This window comes from Lissotriton helveticus, chromosome 5_1, assembly GCF_964261635.1.
Source record: "Lissotriton helveticus chromosome 5_1, aLisHel1.1, whole genome shotgun sequence".
Classification (NCBI taxonomy): Eukaryota; Metazoa; Chordata; class Amphibia; order Caudata; family Salamandridae; genus Lissotriton; species Lissotriton helveticus.
This window is the reverse complement of record NC_136065.1, coordinates 39,435,102-39,459,088: the sequence shown is the minus strand read 5'-3', so window position 1 is coordinate 39,459,088 and position 23,987 is coordinate 39,435,102. Positions and strand designations below refer to the sequence as shown.

General features: G+C 40.0%; 1 protein-coding gene across 1 annotated transcript in view; it reads left to right on the top strand.

Moving 5' to 3' along the window:
* The window catches only part of LOC144752371 (butyrophilin subfamily 3 member A3-like), a 400,845-nt gene that overhangs the window by 150,261 nt on the left and 226,597 nt on the right, over positions 1-23,987 (top strand). The window contains exons 11-13 of the mRNA XM_078640306.1: positions 3,623-3,643; positions 5,868-5,888; positions 10,711-10,731. Of these exons, the coding sequence (XP_078496432.1) occupies positions 3,623-3,643; positions 5,868-5,888; positions 10,711-10,731 (63 nt within the window). The remainder of the gene's footprint in view (positions 1-3,622; positions 3,644-5,867; positions 5,889-10,710; positions 10,732-23,987) is intronic.

The window sequence follows — 23,987 nt, the reverse complement described above, 5'->3', positions numbered from 1 at the left end:
CAAGCGCCAGGTGGCCATGAAGTGGGGTCGTAGGACCCATCCTAAGTTTGAGGACTGGATCACTGATGTAACATATGGTCACACTCAATTGACTAACTACTGGGAGCTGATGCCTTCTGCCTCCCGGCCGAGAGACATTTGGGAACCGTTTCTGCAGTGGTCTCGGGGCAGAGTGGAGTCCCCCCATGCTGTGCCTGATGCCCTGGCTGATTAACCCCACCATGTTGTACCGCAGCATTCGACCTACTGTGCTGGGGCACCATTGTCACTTCTGCTTAAGTTGGGAGGTGGGATGTAGTAGGCTTGGTCTGGACGTCTCTCATTGTCCGCTGGAGCCGCGTGCTGATGCTAGTGATGTTGGGCGCACTCCTACATCTGTGCTCTGACATATATTGTATATTGTCTTTATGTACCTTGACCCTGTACACTATTTATCTTCTTTTTTCCTCATTGCTAGGTGAATGATATGCTATCACACCTGTACTTTTTCACACGGACGGCAGCCTAAGTTGTTAACTGTTGAAACTAAAATTAACAAAATTCTAATCCTTATCGACTGTATAGCACTACTGATGCCACAGATTGAATATCTTTTTTGTATCCATGCAATTGTAATGTGATTGTGCTATATTCTACTGAGCAAGCTTTAATAAAAACATTTTTTTTAAAACAATCAGTCAGGAGATGCACTGAAGAATTAGGATGTTTTTCAAATTAGGAACAGTAGCCATCCACCAGGGAAGCATAGAGATTGTTTTAAGTATTTAATTCTTTAAATGTCCATACCAAAAGGATAATAACCAACATTGAGCATTGATGACCATTACAGAGTTGTCAATGACACTTCCAGTAATTAAAAATACACAAGTATAGTCGTACATTGCTTCGCGTGTGCTGTATGGAGACAAGGAACCTATATCTAGAAGTAACAATGTGTCAGCAGTGCCAAAGCTCAAGCTCTGTAATGTTCAAATTATCAAAGTACAACTTTATCTATAGGACTGTAAACATGCGCAGTGTGACAAACAAGTAGAACCCACCCTCTTCTAAGGTGCAAGGAATGAGTTTGTCTGGCCAAGCACAGCCCAAGAGGTAAAATTCGCTGCTCCAGAATCCGGTTCCAACTTTGAAAAAACTTTTTCTTTACCTCCAGGCTTCCTGTAGTGATAGCTAATAGGTCCATCAGGTGCTGCTCAGTGGCTTAAAGGTGTTAGAGGATGTGTCAGGAACACTATGACTATTCACGTTTAGACGTTTCTATTTTAAATCATTTTGTCCTTTCAGACTCTAGGAATTCAACTTTTGGGCATTTTCCAACCTTTGTTATTTCCTTTATAGAGTGTGTGATGTTATAAAGCTGTTTTTTAGGAATACTAGAAATGTCAGCACCATAGGTACCTGCTACCCAGGAATGTCTATGATTTTTTAGTGTATTCTATCTCTATGATAAATGAATTGGCACATTTCCTGCCATTCTTGTCTTGTTCAATTCTTGCTTTAAAATCTTAAAATCCTGTAATTGCTTACAAAATAAAAAGTAGGATTAGATAAAAAATGCAAGTAGTATACAATAGAATATCAGATATCATATCATAAATTGAGAGAGCCTTCCAGACATAGCTATAGAGAGAAATGTTAATCCAGTGTGTAGCCCAATCCTCAGTTGGAGGCAACAGAGGGGGGAAATACATTACAGCTAGTCAGTGTTTATGTTCCTTTCTCCTACATGCTTCTAATTCATGACAGGAAATAGCTAACTTGCTATTTTATAAATAAATCATAAGCATGCTGGGTGAATCAGCTTAGAATCTCAGTCACAATTTACTATCTACTGCTTAAGCAAAGATAGTATAAATCTCAATAAAGTATAAGGCAGTTATTATTATAGGCACTTGTTAAGCGCGGAGCTACCCCAATGGGGTGTCCCGGCGCTGTAGCAGACACTGAGGAGATCAGGAGCATCAGGCTGGTCTTGTCCGGCCTGCTAAATAGCAAGGGTTTAAGGGCTTTAGGAAACAGAGGTTCCGTCTGAATATGCCATAGGTGCATGGGGAGTTTGTTCCAGCATTTAGTGGCCCCACCTCAAAGGATTTTCCACCGAATCTTACTTTTTTAAATCTGGGTGTGATCAATTGGCATTGGGTGTTAGACCGTAGCGATCTGGACTGAGCATAGGGGCGTAGCCTTCTTCTGAGATAGGCATGCCCCAGCCCCTTGCCCGCCCGAAACGCCAGTGTTAGAACCTTGAATTCAAATCGCTTAGCGATGGGAAGCCAATGAAGTTGGATCAGAGAGGGAGAAATATGTTGTCTGAGTGGGGTACCACAGATTAAACGGGCAGCAGCATTTTGTACTATCTGTAGTCTGCGAATCAATCCTAGGGAGAGGGCGAGATATAACCCACTTGTGTAGTCCAAATGGGAAGTTATTAAGGCATGGACTACTGTATAGCGTGTGGCATCCGGCAGGTAGTTGATACATTTCCTGATGGTTTTTATTTTCCCAAAACAAGTTGCTCCAACAGATTGGACCTGGGCTCCAAAGCATAGCTGACTGTCCCAGGATGGTAAAGACATAATACAAATGTTAGAATTTTTCTTGCTGTTTTTGATGTGCATAAATTGCATCTTTGCATTTATTTTTAGATTCTGTTTCAGTACCATTCATATTTTATGATCTAGGTTAGAAGTTTATTATAAATATTTTAAAATATATTTCCTATTCTTAGTGGCTTTGAATGTGATATTCATAGGTGAATCACGTGTTAACGTTCCACTGTGTCCCTGACCTCACCTCTGGCCTGACCTCTTGTGGGATTTAATATTCCCAGAAAGTACTTATGAAGAATTAGTGTTTTATATATGAATTGCATTCTAAAGGGATTTCTAATTCATGCTGGCACTTTGACTGAGTTCTTGCACCTGGAGGTGAGACATGAGAAGGATGTGACCCTATGGCAGAGGAGAGGCCATTGAGAATGCTGCATCTTCGGAGACTGAGTGAATTTTGTAATGTTTTGACCCTCATACACCTCTAGGATGGTATAATTTGAAACCCTAATCTGGCTTCTTCCTTTGTGTATTGCATAATGCTGCTGTGTTTATTAGCTGACTTGATGCCAAGTATTTCAGGATTTTCATTTCAATCCAACTTTAAGTATAGCATTTCCATCCTCCTCAAGTCAGCTCAATAGCATCTTAGGCCCAGATTTACCAAACTTTTCGACTGTTTTTGCTTCACGAAAATGATGCATAGCATTACAATTATATTTCCATTATTTATTCTTGTTAATATGAAGATCATTTTTATGCACCAATGCAAAGTTTTTACACAGCTGAAGAGCTGGCCACACAGTTGTTTTTCATGTAATGTTCCAAATGCAGATTTAATTGTTCTGTTTAATTCAAATTGTCAGATGATGATTGTGTTGTGACATTTTCATCCTCATAATTTTTAACATTGTTCTTATATTTTTGCGAATTGCTTGAATTTAGAGCATTACACTCTAGCACAGTTGTCAAAATATTCAAACGTGGAACATCTCTTGAATGGTTGCCTTTAAAAATTGACAACAGTCTGTATTGAATCTCCACAAGTAACACATTTATCGTTGCTATTTCAGACACTCTCCAGAAGGAAAAAGGTATGTGAAGTCGCATGAAAACAAGGGTAAGGGCAAGAACAAATCCAGTCAAGGTAGAGTCCTTCCTTGATCTGCAATACTATGCGTGGGCATTCCAACTATCCCATTCGAGAATGCTCTTAAAAGTGCCATCCAATACATCAATAGGCCTTATGTTTAAGGTAATGCTGATCGGTGCTGGATTACCAACTAACGGCTACATGTTTAAGTTTGGAGAACAGAAATATTTTAGGAAAGTTAAATTAAAAATTCTTATGTCCCAAGCGAAGATATGGTCACATATAAGGAGGAACCTGGGTTTGTCATACTACTCCAACCTCGCACCCATCTGGGAATCTCCAGGGCTGCCTTCTTGCTGGGACTACAGGCTTTCTATTCCGTTGAGAGCAGGAGGGATACTAACATGGGGAGAAGTGTTGACAGGAGAATCACTGAGGCCCTGGGAGGAGTTGCGGGAGCAGCGGGGGATAGAGCTCTCGAGGTTTAAGTTTTTACAATTAGATAGTTGGGTTAAGGCATCAAACAGGTCTGGGGTAACACTAGGGAAGCATAGTATCACTGAAGAGAAATTGGTAACGAAACCAGCAGGGGGCAAAGAGGTCTCGCAGTGGTACTGATGCCTGCTAGAAGAGATAGATGGAGATTTCACCCTCCCGGAACAACTATGGGGCTCAGATCTGGGTGCTCAGAGCATCGAAACCTGGCAGAATTCCTGCACCTTACTATATAAATGCGTCAAACCTGCATGGCTAAGGCGTAATCACTTCTTCACAATTCATCGAGCATATTTTACACCGTTAAAACTATCCAAATTTATCCCAGGCAAAAAATGTAACAAATGTGGCCTTACCGCAGCCTCAGATATTCACATGTTCAAGGAATGCCCCAACATATCACAGTTTTGGAATGAAGTTAAAGTAACCCTGGACTCCATCCTTAACACTTCGATCTCTATCTCACTTTCCTTGATTATATTTGGATGGGACAACAATATAAAGGGCCACGCAAGGTCATTTCTGTTCTACGCCATACTGCTTGCAAGAAGAGAGATATGCAAGGTCTGGACTGAAAATCTAGCACCAACACACGCAAACTGGCTGTCGTCTCTCTACGCAACCTCTAAAACAGATTTGAGGAGATCAGGTGGCGAAAGTAGTCGTATGTTTTGGAACGTTTTGGTTCTCTGGAGACAATAACCGGGGTTTTTTTTTTTTTTGTTTGTTTTTTCCCCGGTCCTATGATTATGCCATGAAACTCCAGAACTAGGCCCCCCAGTTGGCTCCGAATGGCTAGTTCACTTGAATAAAACGTCAAGTTTGGAGTCTTTTCCCACGATACTCTTCGGGCCATCTCTTGCCGGTTTCCACCAATTGTAGTATTGGGTGCAGAGGAAACCCTGCACCTTGATTGCGTGGATGGCAGTTGGAGGCTAAATAAGAGTGGGTCAGGCAAATGAGGATAAAAAAAAGTCCTTCAGTTACACATTTTGTCTGAAAATTTTTACTTCCTGTCTTGCATCATTTTCTTTTCATGATGTTGGGAACTATATTTTGCTCTACAGAGGGGCTATGTTCTAGACTATGTCTCCTTTATACTAAAACAGAACTGCACTACACAGTAAGAAAGTCAATTCCCAATCCACACAGCAGTAGAACACACCAAGATTGTCACCAAGTGATTTCACTGCAATTAGAAGCTTCTACTCCATTTTCAAAATCTCCAGAAATGCTCATTATGAAATTCATAATCTATTATAGGCTATCTGAGCAGACATATCAAAAGAATGAATTTCCAAATAATTCTTTGGTTTTAAACAAAATAGTTCTTAGGTTTGAAAGATTTCAACATATTGTGTATTAGATATTTTTTAAGACATTTATAATCTGCAAAAAATGTATTACTTTTCAAAGACCCCTAACCAGCTTAGTGCTAGGCAACTTGATGTCATATACTTTTAAAAAGTTTTTGAAATGATTGAGGGATAGGTCAGTTTGAAATGCATGAACTATCTTTGACTATGCGAAACAATATATCTTATGGATATATGATATTTCAGTCATTTTCCAAAAAGTAGTTGGAACACTTGGAAACTCCTTCCAGATAGCTAGTACTAGCCACTGTCTGTAGTCCTTAATCTGGTTACTTTCACCATCAGGCAATATAGAAATATATTGCACGTACTCAAAACAATATTAACCTTTATTTCTCTATATTTATCTGATAGGTGATTTAATTAAAGCAAGAGGTATGTATTTAAATTGAGCAATAATAAATACATGTTATGAAAAATAAAATTCAGTGAGTTCATAATACATGTTTTTGTGTACACAGACAATCTCCAAAAAGAAAAAGGTGAGTGCTATAATTTACCTTCTCATATAGAATCATTGGATGAATTATGATCTCTTCCAGTGGCATTTTGCTGCCAATGTACAGAGTAAATCCACTATCCCAGTTTAAGCCTGGAAACTTTTGTTGTGGCATTCTAATCAGGAACTTTACTGGTTTGTTGTCTAAAGTCCTCAAAGTTTGAAATACTTCTTCCTTGATACTCTGACTCTGGAATATTACCTTGAAATATATTAACAGTTTAAGAAATCCGAGCTGAAATTTAAGATTCAGTTATGAGATTTCAGGCTTGTTGTACAAGACCTTCTTCCTGGTCACCTACAGCACATACGATTAGAACACAGGGAGCTGTAATTTATAGTGTGGAGATAATGGAAACTATTAAAAATTATTAAAAACTGGGAAATGCTCCACCCTGACACTCTTGTCCTACCTTCTGACTTAGAAGTGATTCCCATGGCTGAAAACCTTGGTCTAGTGCCTGCCTGTCATTGGGCCATCCTGTCATAGTTAGCCATATTTAGAGAATAGCTGCATTTAGAAAATGTTTCTTCTCAGAAGATTAATGCGAGACATCACAGTCCACAAAACGTAAATCCACTCATAACTCAGTACATAGAGTAACAACTCCATATGTCTTACAGACAGTTATTTTTATTTTACAAACTACAACTTCTGGAGGTATTTATTTAAATCCTAAAATTCTTATGAGCAGGTTAAATAAATAAATACCTCTCTGTAGAGTACTCTATCTTCAGTTTAACAATCAGTAAGGAGATGCACTGAATAATTAGGATGTTTTTCAAATTAGGAACAGTAGCCATCCACCAGGGATGCCAAGGCCATTGCAATTGATGAGTTATGAGGCTTTTATGCCACATATCAACCCAATAAAATAAGAGATGCATAGAGATTGTTTTAAGTATTTAATTCTTTAAATGTCCAAACCGAAAGGATAATAACCAACAAAGAGCATTGATGACCATTGCAGAGTTGTCAATGACACTTCCAGTAATTAGAAATACACAAGTATAGTCGTACATTGCTTTGCGTGTGTGCTGTATGGAGACAAGGAACCTATATCTAGAAGTAACAATGTGTCAGCAGTGCCAAAGCTCAAGCTCTGTAATGTTTAAATTATCAAAGTACAACTTTATCTATAGGACTGTAAACATGCGCAGTGTGAGAATCCATCATGACAAACAAGTAGAACCCACCCTCTTCTAAGGTGCAAGGAATGAGTTTGTCTGGCCAAGCACAGCCCAAGAGGTAAAAGTCACTGCTCCAGAATTCGGTTCCAACTTTGAAAACTCTTTTTATTTACCTCCAGGCTTCCTACAGTGATAGCTAATAGGTCCATCAGGTGCTGCCCAGTGGCTTAAAGTGTTAGAGGATGTGTCAGGAACACTATGACTATTCACGTTCAGACATTTCTATTTTAAATCATTTTGTCCTTTCATACTCTAGGAATTCAACTTTTGGGCATTTTCCAATCTTTGCTATTTCCTTTATAGAGTGTGTGATGTTATAAAGCTGTTGTTTAGGAATACTAGAAATGTCAGCACCATAGGTACCTGCTGTCCAGGAATGTCTATGATTATTGACTGTATTCTATCTCTATGATAAATGAGTTGGCACATTTTCTGCCATTCTTGTCTTGTTTAATTCTTGCTTTAAAATCTTAAAATCCTGTAATTGCTTACAAAATAAAAAGTGGGATAGGATAAAAAATGCAAGTAGTATACAATAGAATATCAGATATCATATCATAAATAGAGAGAGCCTTCCAGACATAGCTATAGAGGCAAATGTTAATCCAGTGTGTAGCCCAATCCTCAGTTGGAGGCGACAGAGGGGGGAAATACATTACAGCTGGTCAGTGTTTATGTTCCTTTCTCCTACATGCTTCTAATTCATGACAGGAAATAGCTAACTTGCTATTTTATAAATAAATCAGAAGCATGTTGGGTGAATCAGCTTAGAATCTCAGGCACAATTTACTATCTACTGCTTAAGCAAAGATAGTATAAATCTCATTAAAGCATAAGGCAATTATTATTATAGGCACTTGTTAAGCACGCAGCTACTCCAACGGGGTGTCCCGGCGTTGTAGCAGACAGTGAGGAGATCAGGAGCATCAGGCTGGTCTAGTCCGGCTAAATTGCCAGGTTTTAAGGGCTTTAGGAAACAGAGGTTCCATCTGAATATGCCGTAGGTGCGTGGGGAATTTGTTCCAGCATTTAGTGACACCAACCTCAAAGGATTTTCCACCGGATCTTGCTTTTTTAAATCTGGGTGTGATCAATTGGAATTGGGTGTTATACCGTAGTCATCTGGACTGAGCATAGGGGCGGAGTCTTCTTCTGAGATAGGCGGGCCCCAGCCCCTTGCCTGTCTGAAACGCCAGTGTTAGAACCTTGAATTCAATTCGCTTAGAGATGGAAGCCAATGAAGTTGGCTCAGAGAGGGAGAAATATGTTGTTTGAGTGGGGTACCACAGATTAAACGGGCTGCAGTGTTTTGTACTATCTGTAGTCTGCGAATCAATCCTAGGGAGAGGGCGAGATATAACCCACTTATGTAGTCCAAATGGGAAGTTATTAAGCCATAGACTACTGTTTTGCGTGTGGCATACGGCAGGTAGTAGATACATTTCCTGATGGTTTTTATTTTCCCAAAACAAGTTACTGCAACAGATTGGACCTGGGCTCTGAAGCATAGCTGACTGTCCCAGGATGATAAAGACACAATACAAATGTGAGAATTGTTCTTGCTGTTTTTGATTTGCATATATTGCATCTTTGCATTTATTTTTAGATTCTGTTTCAGTACCATTCATATTTTATGATCTAGGTTAGAAGTTTATTATAAATATTTTAAAATATATTTCCTATTCTTAGTGGCTTTGAATGTGATATTCATAAGTGAATCACGTGTTAGTGTTCCACTGTGTCCCTGACCTCATCTTGTGGGATTTATTATTCCCAGGAAGTACTTATGAAGAATTAGTGTTTTATATATGAATTGCATTCCAAAGGGATTTCTAATTCATGCTGGCACTTTGACTGAGTTCTTGCACCTGGATGTGACACATGAGAAGGATGTCACCCTATGGCAGAGGAGAGGCCATGGAGAATGCTGCATCTCTGGATACTGAGTGACTTGTGTAATGATTTGGCACACACACACCTCTAGGATGGTAAATTTGAAACCCTAATTTGGCTTCTTCCTTTGGCTATTGCATAATGCTGCTGTGTTTATTAGCTGACTTGATGCCAAGTATTTCAGGATGTACATTTCAATTCAACTTTAAGTATAGCATTTCCTTCCTCCTCAAGTCAGCTCAATAGCATCTAATGCCCAGATTTATCAAACTTTTCCACTGTTTTTGATTCACAAAAATGATGCAAAGCATCAAAATTATATTTCCATTATTTATTCTTGTTAATGTGAAGATCATTTTTATGCACCAATGCAAAGTTTTTACACAGCTGAAGAGTTGGTCACACAGTTGTTTTTTATGTAATGTTCCAAATGAAGATTTAATTGTTCTGTTTATTTCAAATTGTCAGATGATGATTGTGTTGTGACATTTTCATCCTCATCATGTTTAACATTGTACTTATATTTTTGTGAATTGCTTGAATTTAGAGCATTACACTCTAGCACAGTTGTTAAAATGTTCAAATGTGGAACAGCTCTTGAATGGTTGTATTGAATCTCCACAAGTAACACATTTGTCATTGCTATTTCAGACACTCTCCAGAAGGAAAAAGGTATGTGAAATCACATTAAAACAAGGGTAAGGGCAAACACAAATCCAGTCAAGGTAGAGTACTTCTGTTGCACATCTTGTCTGAAGATTGTTACTTCCTGTCTTGCATAATTTGCTTTTCATGATGTTGGGAACTATATTTTGCTCTACAGAGGGGTTATGTTCGAGACTATGTCTCCTTTATACTAAAACAGAAGTACACTACACAGTAATAAAGTCAATTCCCAATCCACACAGCAGTAGAAAACACCAAGATTGTCACCAAGTGATTTCACTCCAATTAGACACTTCTACTCCATTTTCAAAATCTCCAGAAATGCTCATTATGAAATTCATAATCTATTATAGGCTATTGGAGCAGACATATCAAAATAATGAATTTCCAAATAATTCTTTGGTTTTAAACAAAAAAGTTTTGAGGTTTAAAAGATTTCAACATATTGTATATTAGATATTTTGTAAGACATTTATAACCTGCAATAAATGTATTTCTTTTCAAAGACCCAGAATAGTGCTAGGCAACTTGATGTCATATGCTTATTGTTATTGAAATGATTGAGGGATATTTTCTTTCACGTATAATGAATGTGAATGTGATAGGTCAGTTTGCAATGCATAAATCTTTGACTATGCCAAACAATATATCTTATGGATATATGATATTTCAGACATTTTCCAAAAAGTAGTTGGAACACTTGGAAACACCTTCCAGATAGCTAGTACTAGCCTCAGTCTATTGTCCTTAATCTGGTTACTGTCACCATCAGGCAATGTAGAAATAAATTGCGCGTACTCAAAACAATTTTAACCTTTACTACTCTATATTTATCTGATAGGTGATTTAATTAAAGCAAGAGGTATGTATTTAAATTGAGCAATATTAAATGAATTATATGAAAAATAAAATTCAGTGAGTTCATAATACATGTTTTTGTGTACACAGACAATCTCCAAGAAGAAAAAGGTGAGTGCTATAATTTACCTTCTAAAATAGACGCAATGGATGAATTATGATCTCTTCCAGTGGCATTGTGCTGCCAATGTATAGAGAAAATCCTCTATCCCAGTTTAACCCTGGAAACTGTTTTTGTGGCATTGTAATCAGGAACTTTACTGGTTTGTTGTCTAAGATCATACCAAAAGAAAAAGGCAACAATGTTATATTGTTTTCCTCACTAGTCTTTACAACATTGAGATGTATTGACCTCACTTTATTTGTTCTACAGTTTTCTTGTGAAAGCTTCCAATCCCGTCTTTTGATTATGTAAGACACTTCCTCTTTGTGAATATATTTTCCATTTGACATCTGAAATGGTCTAAGTCCTGTCTGTCTTAGAAATGCATTGCCTATATATCTAAAATAAGCATTTCCATAACCTAGTAAACTTGGCATTTATCAGGCTTGTTGTAAAAGACCTTCTTCCTGATCACCTACAGAATATACGAGGAGAACACAAGGAACTGTAATTTGCAGTGTGGAAATAATGGAAACTATAAAAAATTATTATAAACTGGCAAATGCTCCACCCTGTCAATCTTGTCCTACCCTCTGACTTAGAAGTGATTCCCATAGTTGAAAACCTTGGTCTAGTGCATGCCTGTCATTGGGCCATCCTGTCATAGTTAGCCATATTTAGAGAATAGCGGCATTTAGAAAATGTTTCTTCTCAGAAGATTCATGCGAGACATCACGGTCCACAAAACGTAAATCCACTCATAGCTCAGTACATAGAGTAACAACTCCATATGTTTTATAGACAGTTATTTTTATTTAAAAACTTCAACTTCTGGAGGTATTTATTTAAATCCTAAAATTTTCATGAGCAGGTTAAATAAATTATTTACCTCTCTGCAGAGTACTCTATCTTCAGTTTAACAATCACTAAGGAGGAGCACTGAATAATTAGGATGTTTTCCCAATTAGGAACAGTAGCCATCCACCAGGGAAGCCAAGGCCATTTCAATTGATGAGTTATGAGGCTTTTATGCCACATATGACCCAATAAATTAAGAGATGCATATAGAGTGTTCTAAGTATTTGATTCTTTAAATGTTCAAACCGAAAGGATAATAACCAACATTGAGCATTGATGGCCATTGTAGAGATGTCAATGAAATTCCCAGTAATTAAAAATACATAAGGATAGTGGTACATTGCTTAGTGTGTGTGCTGTAAAGAGACAAGGAACCAATATCTAGAAGTAACAATCTGTCAGCAGTGCCAAAGCTCAAGCTCTGTAATGTTCGAATCATCAAAGTAAAACTTTATCCATAGGACTGTAAACATGGACAGTGTGAGAAACCATCATGATAAACAAGTAGAACCCACCCTCTTCTAAGGTGCAAGGAATGAGTATGTCTGACCAAGCACAGCCCAAGAGGTAAAAGTCACTGCTCCAGAATCCCTTTCCAACTTTGAAAACACTTTTTATTTACCTACAGGCTTCCTGCAGTGATAGCTAATAGGTCCATCAGGAGCTGCCCAGTGGCTTAAAGGTGTTAGAGGATGTGTCAGGAACACTATGACAATTCACGTTCAGACTTTTCTATTTTAAATCATTTTGTCCTTTCAGACTCTAGGAATTCGACTTTTGGGCATTTTCCAATCTTTGCTATTTCATTTATAGAATGTATGATGTTATAAAGCTGTTTAGGAATACTAGAAATGTAAGCACCATAGGTACCTGCTATCCAGGAATGTCTATGAATGTTAACTATATTCTATCTCTATAATAAATTAGTTGGCACATTTCCTGCCATTCTTGTCTTGTTCAATTCTTGCTTTAAAATCTTAAAATGCTGTAATTGCTTACAAAATAAAAAGTAGGATAATATAAAAAAGGCAAGTAGTATACAATAGAATTTCAGATCATAGATCTAGAGAGCCTTCCAGACATAGCTATAGAGGCAAATGTTAATCCCGTGTGTAGCCCAATCCTCAGTTGGAGGCGACAGAGGGGGGAAATACATTACAGCTGGTCAGTGTTTATGTTCTTTTCTCCTACATGCTTCTTATTCATGACAAGAAATAGCTAACTTGCTATTTTATAAATGAATCATAAGCATGCTGGGTGAATCAGCCTAGAGTCTCAGGCACAATTTACTATTTACTGCTTAAGCAAAGATAGTATAAATCTCAATAAAGCATAAAGCAGTTAGGATGATAAAGACACAATAAAAATGTTAGACTTTTTCCAGCTGTTTTCGATGTACATAAATTGCATCTTTGTATGTATTTTTAGATTCTGTTTTAGTACCATTCATATTTTATGATCTAGGTTAGAAGTTTTTTTAAATATTTTAAAATATATTTCCTATTCTTAGTGGCTTTGAATGTGATATTCATAAATGAATCAGGTATTAGAGTACCACTGTGTCCCTGACCTCATCTTGTGGGATTTATTAATCCCAGAAAGTACTTATTATAAAGAATTAGTCACTGTTTTATTTATGAATTGCATTCCAATGGGATTTCTAATTCATGCTGGCACTTTGACTGAGTTCTTGCACCTGGAGGTGAGACATGAGAAGGATGTGACTCTATGGCCGAGGAGAGGCCAGGGAGAAGGATGTATCTCCGGAGACTGAGTGACATTTGTAATGATTTGGCCCTCACACACCTCTAGGATGGTATCATTTGAAACCCTAATCTGCTTCTTCCTTTGGGTATTGCATAATGCTGCTGTGTTTCTTAGCTGACTTGATGCCAAGTATTTCAGGATTTACATTTAAATCCAGCTTTAAGTATAGCACTTCCTTCATGCTCAAGTCAGCTCAATAGCATCTTAGGCCCAGATCTATCAAACCTTTCCACTGTGCTTGCTTCATGAAAATGATGCAAAGCATCAAAATTATATTTCCGTTATTTATTCCTGTTAATATGAAGATAATTTTTATGCACCAATGCAAAGTTTTTACACAGCTGAAGAGTTGGTCACACAGTTGTTTTTCATGTAATGTTCCAAATGCAGATTCAATTGTTCTGTTTAATTCAAATTGTCAGATGATGATTGTGTTGTGACATTTTTATCCTCATAAGTTTTAACATTGTAGTTATATTTTTGTGAATTGCTTGAATTTAGAGCATTACACTCTAGCACAGTTGTCAAAATATTCAAATGCCAAGTTTACAAGGTTATGGAAATGCGTTGTACAAGACCTTCTTCCTGGTCACCTATAGCATATAGGAGGAGAACACAGGGAGCTGTAATATACAGTGTGGAGATAATGGAAACTATTGAAATTTGTTATAAACTGGCAAATGCTCCACCCTTTCAATCTTGTCACACCCTCTGACTTAGAAGTGATTCCCATGGTTGAAAACCTTGGTCTAGTGCCTGCCTGTCTTTGGGCCATCCTGTCATAGTTAGCTATATTTAGGAATAGCCACATTTAGAAAATGTTTCTTCTCAGAAGATTCATGCGAGACATCACAGTCCACAAAACGTAAATCCACTCATCGATCAGTACATAGAGTACCAACTCCATATGTCTTATAGACAGTTATTTTTATTTAGTAAACTTCAACGCTGGAGGTATTTATTTAAATCCTAAAATTTTCATTAGCAGGTTAAATAAATTAATTACATCTCTGTAGAGTACTCTATCTTCAGTTTAACAATCACTCAGGAGATGCACTGAAGAATTAGGATGTTTTATCAATTAGAAACAGTAGCCATCCACCAGGGAAGCCAAGGCCATTGCAATTGATGAGTTATGAGGCTTTAATGCCACATATCAACCCAATAAATTAAGAGATGCATAGAGAGCGTTGTAAGTATTTAATTCTTTAAATGTCCAAACTGAAAGGATAACCAACATTGATGGCCCTTGCAGAGTTGTCAATGACACTACCAGTAATAAAAAATTCACACGAATAGTCATACATTGCTTTGTGTGTGTGCTGTATGGAGACAAGGAACTTATATCTAGAAGTAACAATCTGTCAGCAGTGCCAAAGCTCGAGCTCTGTAATGTTTGAGTGGGACTGTAAACATGCGCAGTATGAGAACACATCATGACAAACAAGTAGAACCTACCCTCTTCTAAGGTGCAAGGAATGTGCTTGTCTGACCAAGCACAGCCAAAGAGGAAAAAGTTACTGCTCCACAATCCCTTTCCAACTTTGAAAACTCATTTTATTTACCTACAGGCATCCTGCAGTGGTAGCTTATAGGTCTATCAGGAGCTGCCCAATGCCTTAAAATTGTTTAAATATGTGTCAAGAACACAATGACAATTTTTGCTTGATCAGAATTTTCTATTTCCATTGTTTTGTCCTTCAAGACTCTAAGGATTCGCTTATTGGGCTTTTTCCAGTCTTTGCTATTTCTTTTAAAGAATGTGTGATGTTATAGAGCTGTTTATGAATATTATAAATGTCTCCACCATATGTACATCTTATGCAAGAATCTTTATGAATGTTAACAATATTCTATCTCTACGATAAATGACTTGGCACATTTCCCACCATTCTTGTCTTGTTCTATTCTTGCTTTAATATCTTAAAATCCAGTAATTTCTTGCAAAAAAAAAAAATAGGATAAAATAAAATTGGAAACTGTATACAATAGAATTTTAGATATCGGATCATAGATAGAGAGAGCCTTCCAGACACGCAAACCCTAATTTCCAATAAATTCCCATCAATGTTAAAAAGGTTGCACATGTGGGCCTCCAGCACAAATGTTGTGGTTAAGCAAAAAGTGGCCAAAGACCTAATAATTGTAAACTTTTACAATAATATTTTTGATTCTTCAAGAGCCAATGTGGTAGCAGCTCTTGACTATGGCTTAGAAGCTTTTTTATCTCCAGTTAATACGGAGTATGTTTTATTGTGTGCAGTAGATTTTAACTTACAGGCATGCGGATTATCCAACAACAAGGCATGTGGTCACAAATATGATGAGGGAGAGGGAACTGATCACTTTTGTCATAATGACTATTGGGAATCACTTAATCAGATGAGTGTCAAATATGATTTTCAACTTACTAGGTGGGGTTGGTCCGAACGGTGATTTAGCCTCAACTTTCATATGGAGAAACATATACTTCATTATAGACCATATGTTAGTATCTGCCCCTGCCACCTGGATGAGCGGCATCCTTAGTGTTGTACCTTCTTTCTTTCAGTGATCATAACTTGTTAAAACTATCTTTTGTCTTCTGGGGCAACAGGCATGATGTTTTTGATTTAGAATATCATATGAATCCGGCAAGGTTAAATGGTGTCCGAATTAAATGGTCGAGTGTTGACCCATGCTTGATTATGAGGGAAATAGGTCGCTGACCAAAGGGAAATAACACGCTGTATCCAGGATGAAATTATTCCACTACTACTGACTGAGAATTTTTCTATCATCACAAATTCCATTAAATCACTTTTAACAAAGAACCCTGGGCCTCTATGCAGTAAAAATATGGGGCGGTTCGACAGCTCTTGCACTAAAGCCCTACAAGGTTTGAAGCATGCCCTGTCTAAATCACCACAAGACCTATTAATCATCCAAACCATACGGCGGGAGTAGAAAATAGCTATATCCGCCTGGAAAAGGATACTCAAGGCCAAGGCATGGGAAAACCTGGTTATTTCAGCAAAAAACAAGAATAACAAACTTTTTTGGGATACAGTAAATGCTCCCTTTCTGAAGATAGATAACATCCCAGAACTCTGATATGTTACAGTGCTGCCCTGTTCATACTGAAATCAATTAATTTGAGTAAAAATATCAGTATATAGTAGGAAAGACCTGAATTGATTTTACTGATTCCATTGTTGATTTTTCTCTAATCAATAATAATGTCATGTCTATTTTGATACAAAAGGGGGTGGTGATGGACGGAGCATCTGAACCTATCGAACACTCACACCCAGTCAACAGATCTGGGTTAAATCCATCACCGTTCTTTAGCCCGTTCTGCCATTCCAGTTCAGACATGGCCATATGCAAATCAGTCTGACCCTGTGCCTCATGGGAGCAGTCCAGCCCGAACTGCCCAGCCATGCCTTCCCTGGACTGGAAATAAGCTTCCGAGGACCGGTTTCTGGCTTTTCAGCCGTCTTCAGCCCGGCTTACTTGAATCTAGTGGCAAAGTGAGCAAGGGACTCACGTCTGAGCATACCCTGCCAGCTTATGGCGAACAAAGTGGTACAAAAGGGGGTGGTGATGGACGGAGCATCTAAACCAATCAAACACTCACACCCAGTCAACAGATCTGGGTTAAATCCATCACCGTTCTTTAGCCCACTCTGCCACCCCAGTTCAGACATGGCCATATGCAAATCAGTCTGACCCTGTGCCTCATGGGAACAGTCCAGCCCGAACTGTCAAGCCATGCCTTCCCTGGACCGGAAACAAGCTTCCGAGGACCGGTTTCTGGCATTTCAGCCGTCTTCAGCCCCGCTTAGTGGAATCCAGTGGCAAAGTTTGAAGCATATTTAATGTGAAAATATGTTTTGATATAATACAAGAAATGAACTGTTTTTAGTAATTGTGATTGTATCTGCCTGATTAACCTGTCTTTTTGAATGCATTATAATTGTACTTTTATGGCTACCTCTTTTGATAGTCGAATAAAGATTTTAACAAACGTCATAGAGTTGTTTAGGAATAGTAGTAATGTCTGCACCATATGCTATCCAGGAATGTTTATGAATGTTAACTATATTCTATCTCTATGATAAATGATTTGGCACATTTCCTGCCATTCTTGTCTTGTTCTATTCTTGCTTTACTATCTTAATATCCAGTAATTGCTTACAAAATAAAAGGTATAAGATACAATTTGCCAATTGTATACAATAGAATTTCAGATATCGGATTATAGGTAGAGAGAGCCTTCCAGACATAGCTATAGAGGCAAATGTTATGCAGGTTTTTAAACCAAACCTCAGTTAGAGGCAACAGTGAGGGGAAACACCTTAGAGCTGGTCACTGTTTATGTTCCAATCACACACATGCTTCTTAGTCAAGACAAGAAATAGCTAAAATGCTATTTTATAACTATGTTGGGTGAACCAACCGAGAATCTAAGGTACAGTTTTGCTATATACAGCTTAAGCAAAGATAATATAACATATCAAAAAAGCATAAGGAAGTTAGGACAATAATGACACAATAACGCTTTTTGATTTTTTCTTGCTGCTTCCGCTGACCATAAATTGAATCTTAGTATTTCTTTTTATAGTCTGTTTTAGTACCATTCATATTATATGTTCTAGGTTAGTGGTTTATATTAAATAATTAAAAATACATTTTCTCTTTCTTAGTGGTGTAGTATGGCCTGAGGCCTGCTTTGCGCGCATGTTATGTCGCATGGCTTATTAGAAGTTTTAACGCCATTTTACCTTTTGCTGCTTTTGCACAAGACACTGCATAGCTGTTTTTGTAAGTGAGCTTTCCCGAAGGTCTATACATGAGAAAAGGTTTTATTTTCGACATCTCTAGACTTACATTGTGCCTCTAGTCTGCACAGTGAGTGCTAAAGCCTTCAAGGTTATCAAAACATGTTAGCTGCTTTTCTGCATGTTCGAGTAATGCTTTCTAGACATAACAATTTGGTGCCTGCGAGTCAACTAAGATTCTGGCGTCCTTATTATACACACACTTGCCATGATTTCACACACGTGGAAGATTTCCATTTTCAGGGATGCAGAGAGCCTATACTGATCCAGATGTAATTTACTCTTACTGATCGGAAAGACAACGGGGTCCCCCACAGAAGCCTAAGAGACCTTCTATAGTCTATAATACATAGTTCCTATATAGGGAGGGTATTAAAACTAGGCGCTATAGGACCTGTTTTCACCATCATTGTAATATGATTTCTCCTTTTTTATTTTATGGAATTGTAACCATACTGACCATATTATTTTTAATCATATGTCTGCTTATGTTGGCTAAGATACTGCACATGAGATCACGTTGTTAAAATAAATATTTTTAACCTTGCTGTGTTTCCTATTTACTCCTGTTGTGGACTGGTATGAGAGTATAACAAAAGAGTGTTCTCCCTTCCCACCATTCCTGAGATGGTCCTGTTCTAGGTTGTCTAATCATTGCTTACTTTGCTATAGGACGAAGAGCTAATTTCAGACTGATGCTACTGGTTGAGGTTCTCTAGGTACTGAGGTAAGTTTCTGGTACATCACAATTCATAGATGTCCTGGGTCTCTGTGCACAGTTCTGTGTATGAGCAGGATCCTTGCAACATGGCGCCGCCAACGGGTGTGGTCTTATTGTGAGACTCTTGAGTAGTGCTTATATCGGTCCACAACCCCCTCACTATAGTTTCCGGTTGTAGGTAGTGATGGATAAAACCTACCTATAGTTCCATAGGTCTGTTCAAGCTTGATAATATAAAAACGGTTTTCTTTTGAATTACTACACTGTTGTGCTTTTTAAATTGCAATGTCCTTATCTTTCACTGTGTCAATATGGTTGCTGTTGAGATCGCGGTACACAGTCGCTTGGCTGTGCGAAATCATTTGCAGGATTTCCTTGTTTCTTTGCAAGGACAGGCAGTAGTATTTGTTGGATCTGCTGACGCAGCGTACCCGTTTGAGTTCTTTTACTCATGGGTCACATTTCCTCCGGTTGATGCTAATACTGGTGTTTTTCACACTTACACCCCAGTTGCCGCGCCTTCAGCGTAGGCTCCTTTTCAGACACACGAAGTTCTGATTTCTGCTTGGCAGCATGCCGTTTGGTTTAATGGCACCCTCCCACACGTTATAACGACAGTCAGACAAGGACCATTGTCAATCCCAGGTGCTACTTGGCCTGCTTTAGCTGCTTATACCCCGCATCCTAATGTGGCGCAATTAACAGCTCAGCAACTGAGACCCCTTTATGCTTCTGCAGTGTTAGAGATAAGGGGTCTGGTTCATTACATTTCCCGCAACCTCCCGGGTGGGGCCCCGGGATGTGCGGCTCATCCGGTTGGGCCAAACGGACTGAAACTTAGCCCGGTTATGGTTAAAGCGATTATGGGCATGCGTTCCCAAGATAGGGATGAGATGCCCTTCTGGCTTGCCGAGAAATTTGACCAACTGGAGGCTACACCTACACCTGCCTCTACTGAGCGTACATATGAGTTGCGCAACCGCGCTATGATTAGGTCTCCTGATAGATTTCAGGTCCCTGAACAATGTTCTACTCGCTCTTTGCAGGAAACATTGGTAACGCCCACCGGTGGAGGAGGCGGCGGCAGAGGTCAAGGTGCACAACAGAGCTGTGAGGAGCCTCGCAAGGCTGATGGAAAAGGCAAGCAGGACGAGTCACCGCGTCAAAGGCCTCAGTTTCAGAAGAAGAATGTTGCTGCAAGATATGCCACAGATAGTGAGAACGCAGCTTCGGAATCTGACATGGGTGCTGACACTTTTGGACAGCACAGCGGAGATTACAATATTACAGGCGTTGCGTGTACTACTGAAGCTGACAGCGACTGAGACCTTTGTTGTAGTAGAGACAGCTGACACTAGAGTGGCTCCCCCTGATAGACTTTATGAAATTGTCCTTATCATTGAAGGTGACATAAAACGTAAAATAAAAGGGGTATTTTGGGAACATCTTTCTACTACCTATGATATTTTGTTGGCAGAGGTCGACTGGCCCCCAACATTTGTCTTAGCTGCTCCCCAAGGGGAGAAGGTGTTCTTCCCTAGTTTTGCGCACACTGTGCCGAAAGAGCAGGCGCTGCAGTTTGTAGAAGATGGGGCTAAGCGCTTGAGCCAGCTTGGTACCATACTCACTGTGGATGGAGCATTTTTTCCCTCAACATGAGATTCCTTTGCGGTCTATGCCACAGCCTCAACCCAATACCCCATGCGGCATGAAGCAAAAGCTTCCATTGCGGAAATCCTTAAGCAATTGGAATATCAAGGTGTAATTGAAATGTCTGTGTCTCCGATGAATAACCCTCTTTTCACTGTGACTAAGCCGGATTGCTCTTACCGTTTGGTAGTAGAATAACGCCACCTAAATTCTCATTGTCTTACGTGTGCGGTCCAAAATACTCACAGTTCTGCTCTTGTGGATAGTCTTGTGTAAGGGTGGGCGGCCAGATACGCTCCGTGCACGGAGTGCACGTAGTGCCGTCTCCTACGCATTTTGCGTAGCGGGCGTAGCCAGGCGGCCCTACGCGCGCTCCGCAGACGGTGCGTAGCCGGCCGCCACCCGCCTCCCTCCCGCCCTCCCTAAATACATAAATAAAAGGATAGAAAGCTTTTAAAAACACTTACCTTGTCTGCCGCGTCCCCGGGGCTCCCTCTCGCCGTCCCTGGATTCGCGCCGCCATTTCGGATACTAATGCGCATGCGCGGGCGGCCGCACATGCGCATTTCTCATGAGAAATGCGCATGCGCGGGCGCCCGCGCATGCGCATTAGTATCTGAATCGGTGGCGGCGCGAATCGCGGGACGGGGAGAGGGAGCGCCGGGGACCCGGCAGACAAGGTAAGTGTTTTTAAAAGCTTTCTATCCTTTTATTTATGTATTTAGGGAGGGCGGGAGGGAGGCGGGCGGCGCGGAGTGGGGCTACGCGGAGTGCGCGGGTGGGCGTAGTTTTGCGCCCACTTTGCGTAGCTCCGCGGAGCCCCACTCCGCACACTACGCCCAGGGTTAGTCTTGTGCGTAAAAGGTTCAAGACCACACTTGACATATCCAATGTTTTTTTTGCCCACAATCTGTCCTCTCTTAGTAGTCAATGCACAGCTTTTACCAGTGGGGGCAAACAGCTTCACTTTTGCCGTTTGGCTATGGGCTATAAGAACAGTCCAGGTGTATTTGCCGCCCGCATTGTCTCTCTCTTGGAGAGACTCGACGAAGATGCATGTTCGTATGTGGATGATATCTATCTCACAGACTACGAAATATGGCCACATCTGTGTTGCGTTGACCGCATAATTTGTCAGTTTGCGGACTTTGGATACAAATTCAACTTTGCAAAATCACACATTGCAGAGGACAGAGTGTTGTTCTTGGGCTACGAGCACAACAACGAAGATCGAGGTTTAGCTCCTCACTTCCTGGAGAAATGCACACTTTTGCGAGCTCCGACAACACTGAAGAAATTACAACCTTTACTGGGCTTTTTGAATTTTAGGCGTACCTACATTTCCGAATATGCCCACCGTATAAAGCCTCTTTACACTTTGATACAACCTACTTTCTCCAAATCGTGCTAGCTGCCTGAACATTCAGCCATTTTACAATCCTTGCAGGCTGATCTTCTTGAATCTACATTCTTGTTGACTCGTGATAACCACACCAACCTGGTGATAAGAATCGTACCAGGGGCAGTGGGTTTCACGTACCTCACTTTTTATGAGGGTCACACAGTGCCTATCTCTTACAAGTCACACTTGTACACTTCGGCTGAGTTGCAGTTTTCCACTGTGGAAAAAGGTTTGACAGCAGTACAAATGGCGATTCTTAAGGAACGTGCACTGTCGCAGGGAAAGCGCATTTTCGGTTGTAACTCCGTATCCTGCCTTGGAGGCAGTGACGAAAGCCAGTGTATCAAATTCCAAAGCTTTGCACCCGCGGTGGATATAATGGGCCACGTCCTTGACATCCCCGGATGTCACGTTAATTTTTGATTCCTCATTGCAGACGCAGGAGTTTTTGCAGTATGAATTTGTTCATCCTGCTCCTCTGACTATGCACCCACTTGAGGATTTCCGTTGTATCATTTACACTGATGGGAGCGCACAAGCTGCTATGGGTTGAAAGCAAGCATATTCTTCGGCCTGCACAATTGTGGTTGGTACTATGGTGGATGGTGAATTCAAGTCTGATATCGTGCATACACAGACATTAGGGGACTGTACCGCCCAATTGGCAGAGCTTCGTTCTCTGATGCTTGCTTTGGAGTACGTAGATCCCAGTCTGACTACTCTTCTTGTTAGTGACTCTTACTACTGTGTTCAATCATACAATGACAATCTAACCTTTTGGACTCAAAATGATTATCGTGACTCCAAGGGTCGCACAATAAAACATAAAATGATTTGGGTTCGAGTGGCTGAGCTTCAAAGAGGCTGCCACTTGTCTTTGTAATTCATACTCTGGGTCACCACCGTGCTGGGGTTCATGCTGTTGGCAACTGTCTTGCAGATGAGGCTGTGAGGACAGCAGTTACAACATACACAGTAGCGGCGGTTACACGTTCCAAAAGTAATATTGATGACGACATTTTAGCAGCTATTGCCACAACAGAGAAGGGAGGTAATTACCCGAAAGAATTTCCTTCTAAGTACTCTTATCATTTAAGCCCTGATAAAGTTCCTTATGTGAGAATTAACAACGTTGGTGACAGGTTAATTCCGAACGCAGACAGACTTTGATTGCAGTAGCCCATGCTAGGATGGCTTCCTCGCATGCTGGCGTGTCAGCTACTGTATCTCTTCTCCAGCAATTATATTGGTGGCGGGTTTTGTACAAACAAACTCGTGATTATGTCCTTAAATCTGACGTTTGTCAGCAAATTAAACCTTCTACTGCTGCACGCCCGCCCCAAACGCAGTTGTACATATCTAATAAAACACTTGCGTGTGTTTATGTGAATCACTGCGGTCCTTTCTCATCTGATACTGCGTATAAGTACATATTAGTGGCAGTGTCTCTTGCACGCGCTTTGTGTGGCTATGGCCTCAAAGGAGTACTGATTCCAGAACTGTCAAAAGGGATTTGCATGTCTTTGTGGGAATTTTCTGCGTGTGGCACCTTCCATTCGGACCACGGTCTAGCGTTTGCCTCTAAGGCATACAAGGATGCCATGAGTTCTTTGGGGGCCGAAGTCAAATTTTCGTCTCCATACAGGCCTGAGGGTAATTCAGTTGTGAAGCAGATGAACCGTGACTTAAAGCAGTCCTTGACAGCAACCTTGATGGTCTAGACATGGCGGCGGCAGCCGCATCCTTTAACGTAGATAAACATTCTAATGTTTTGCAGAACCTACAAAAGACCAGAGACAGTCTTGCAAAGGAACATTTGCCCTCCACATCTGATGCTGCGTTGCAGATTCCGGTAGCCGGCTGGCTACCCCAAGTTGGAGAACTGGTCCGAGAGAAGATCGACAACAAGGATCCTATCGAGCTCCAGTTCCCGTGCTTGGCGTGCAGGGTACAAGAACAGTCATTTTACCGCCTCTTCCTGGTCGAAAGGGGAACAGGTACATCTCCATTGACAATGTCAAACTACACAGGGTGGCCGATTCT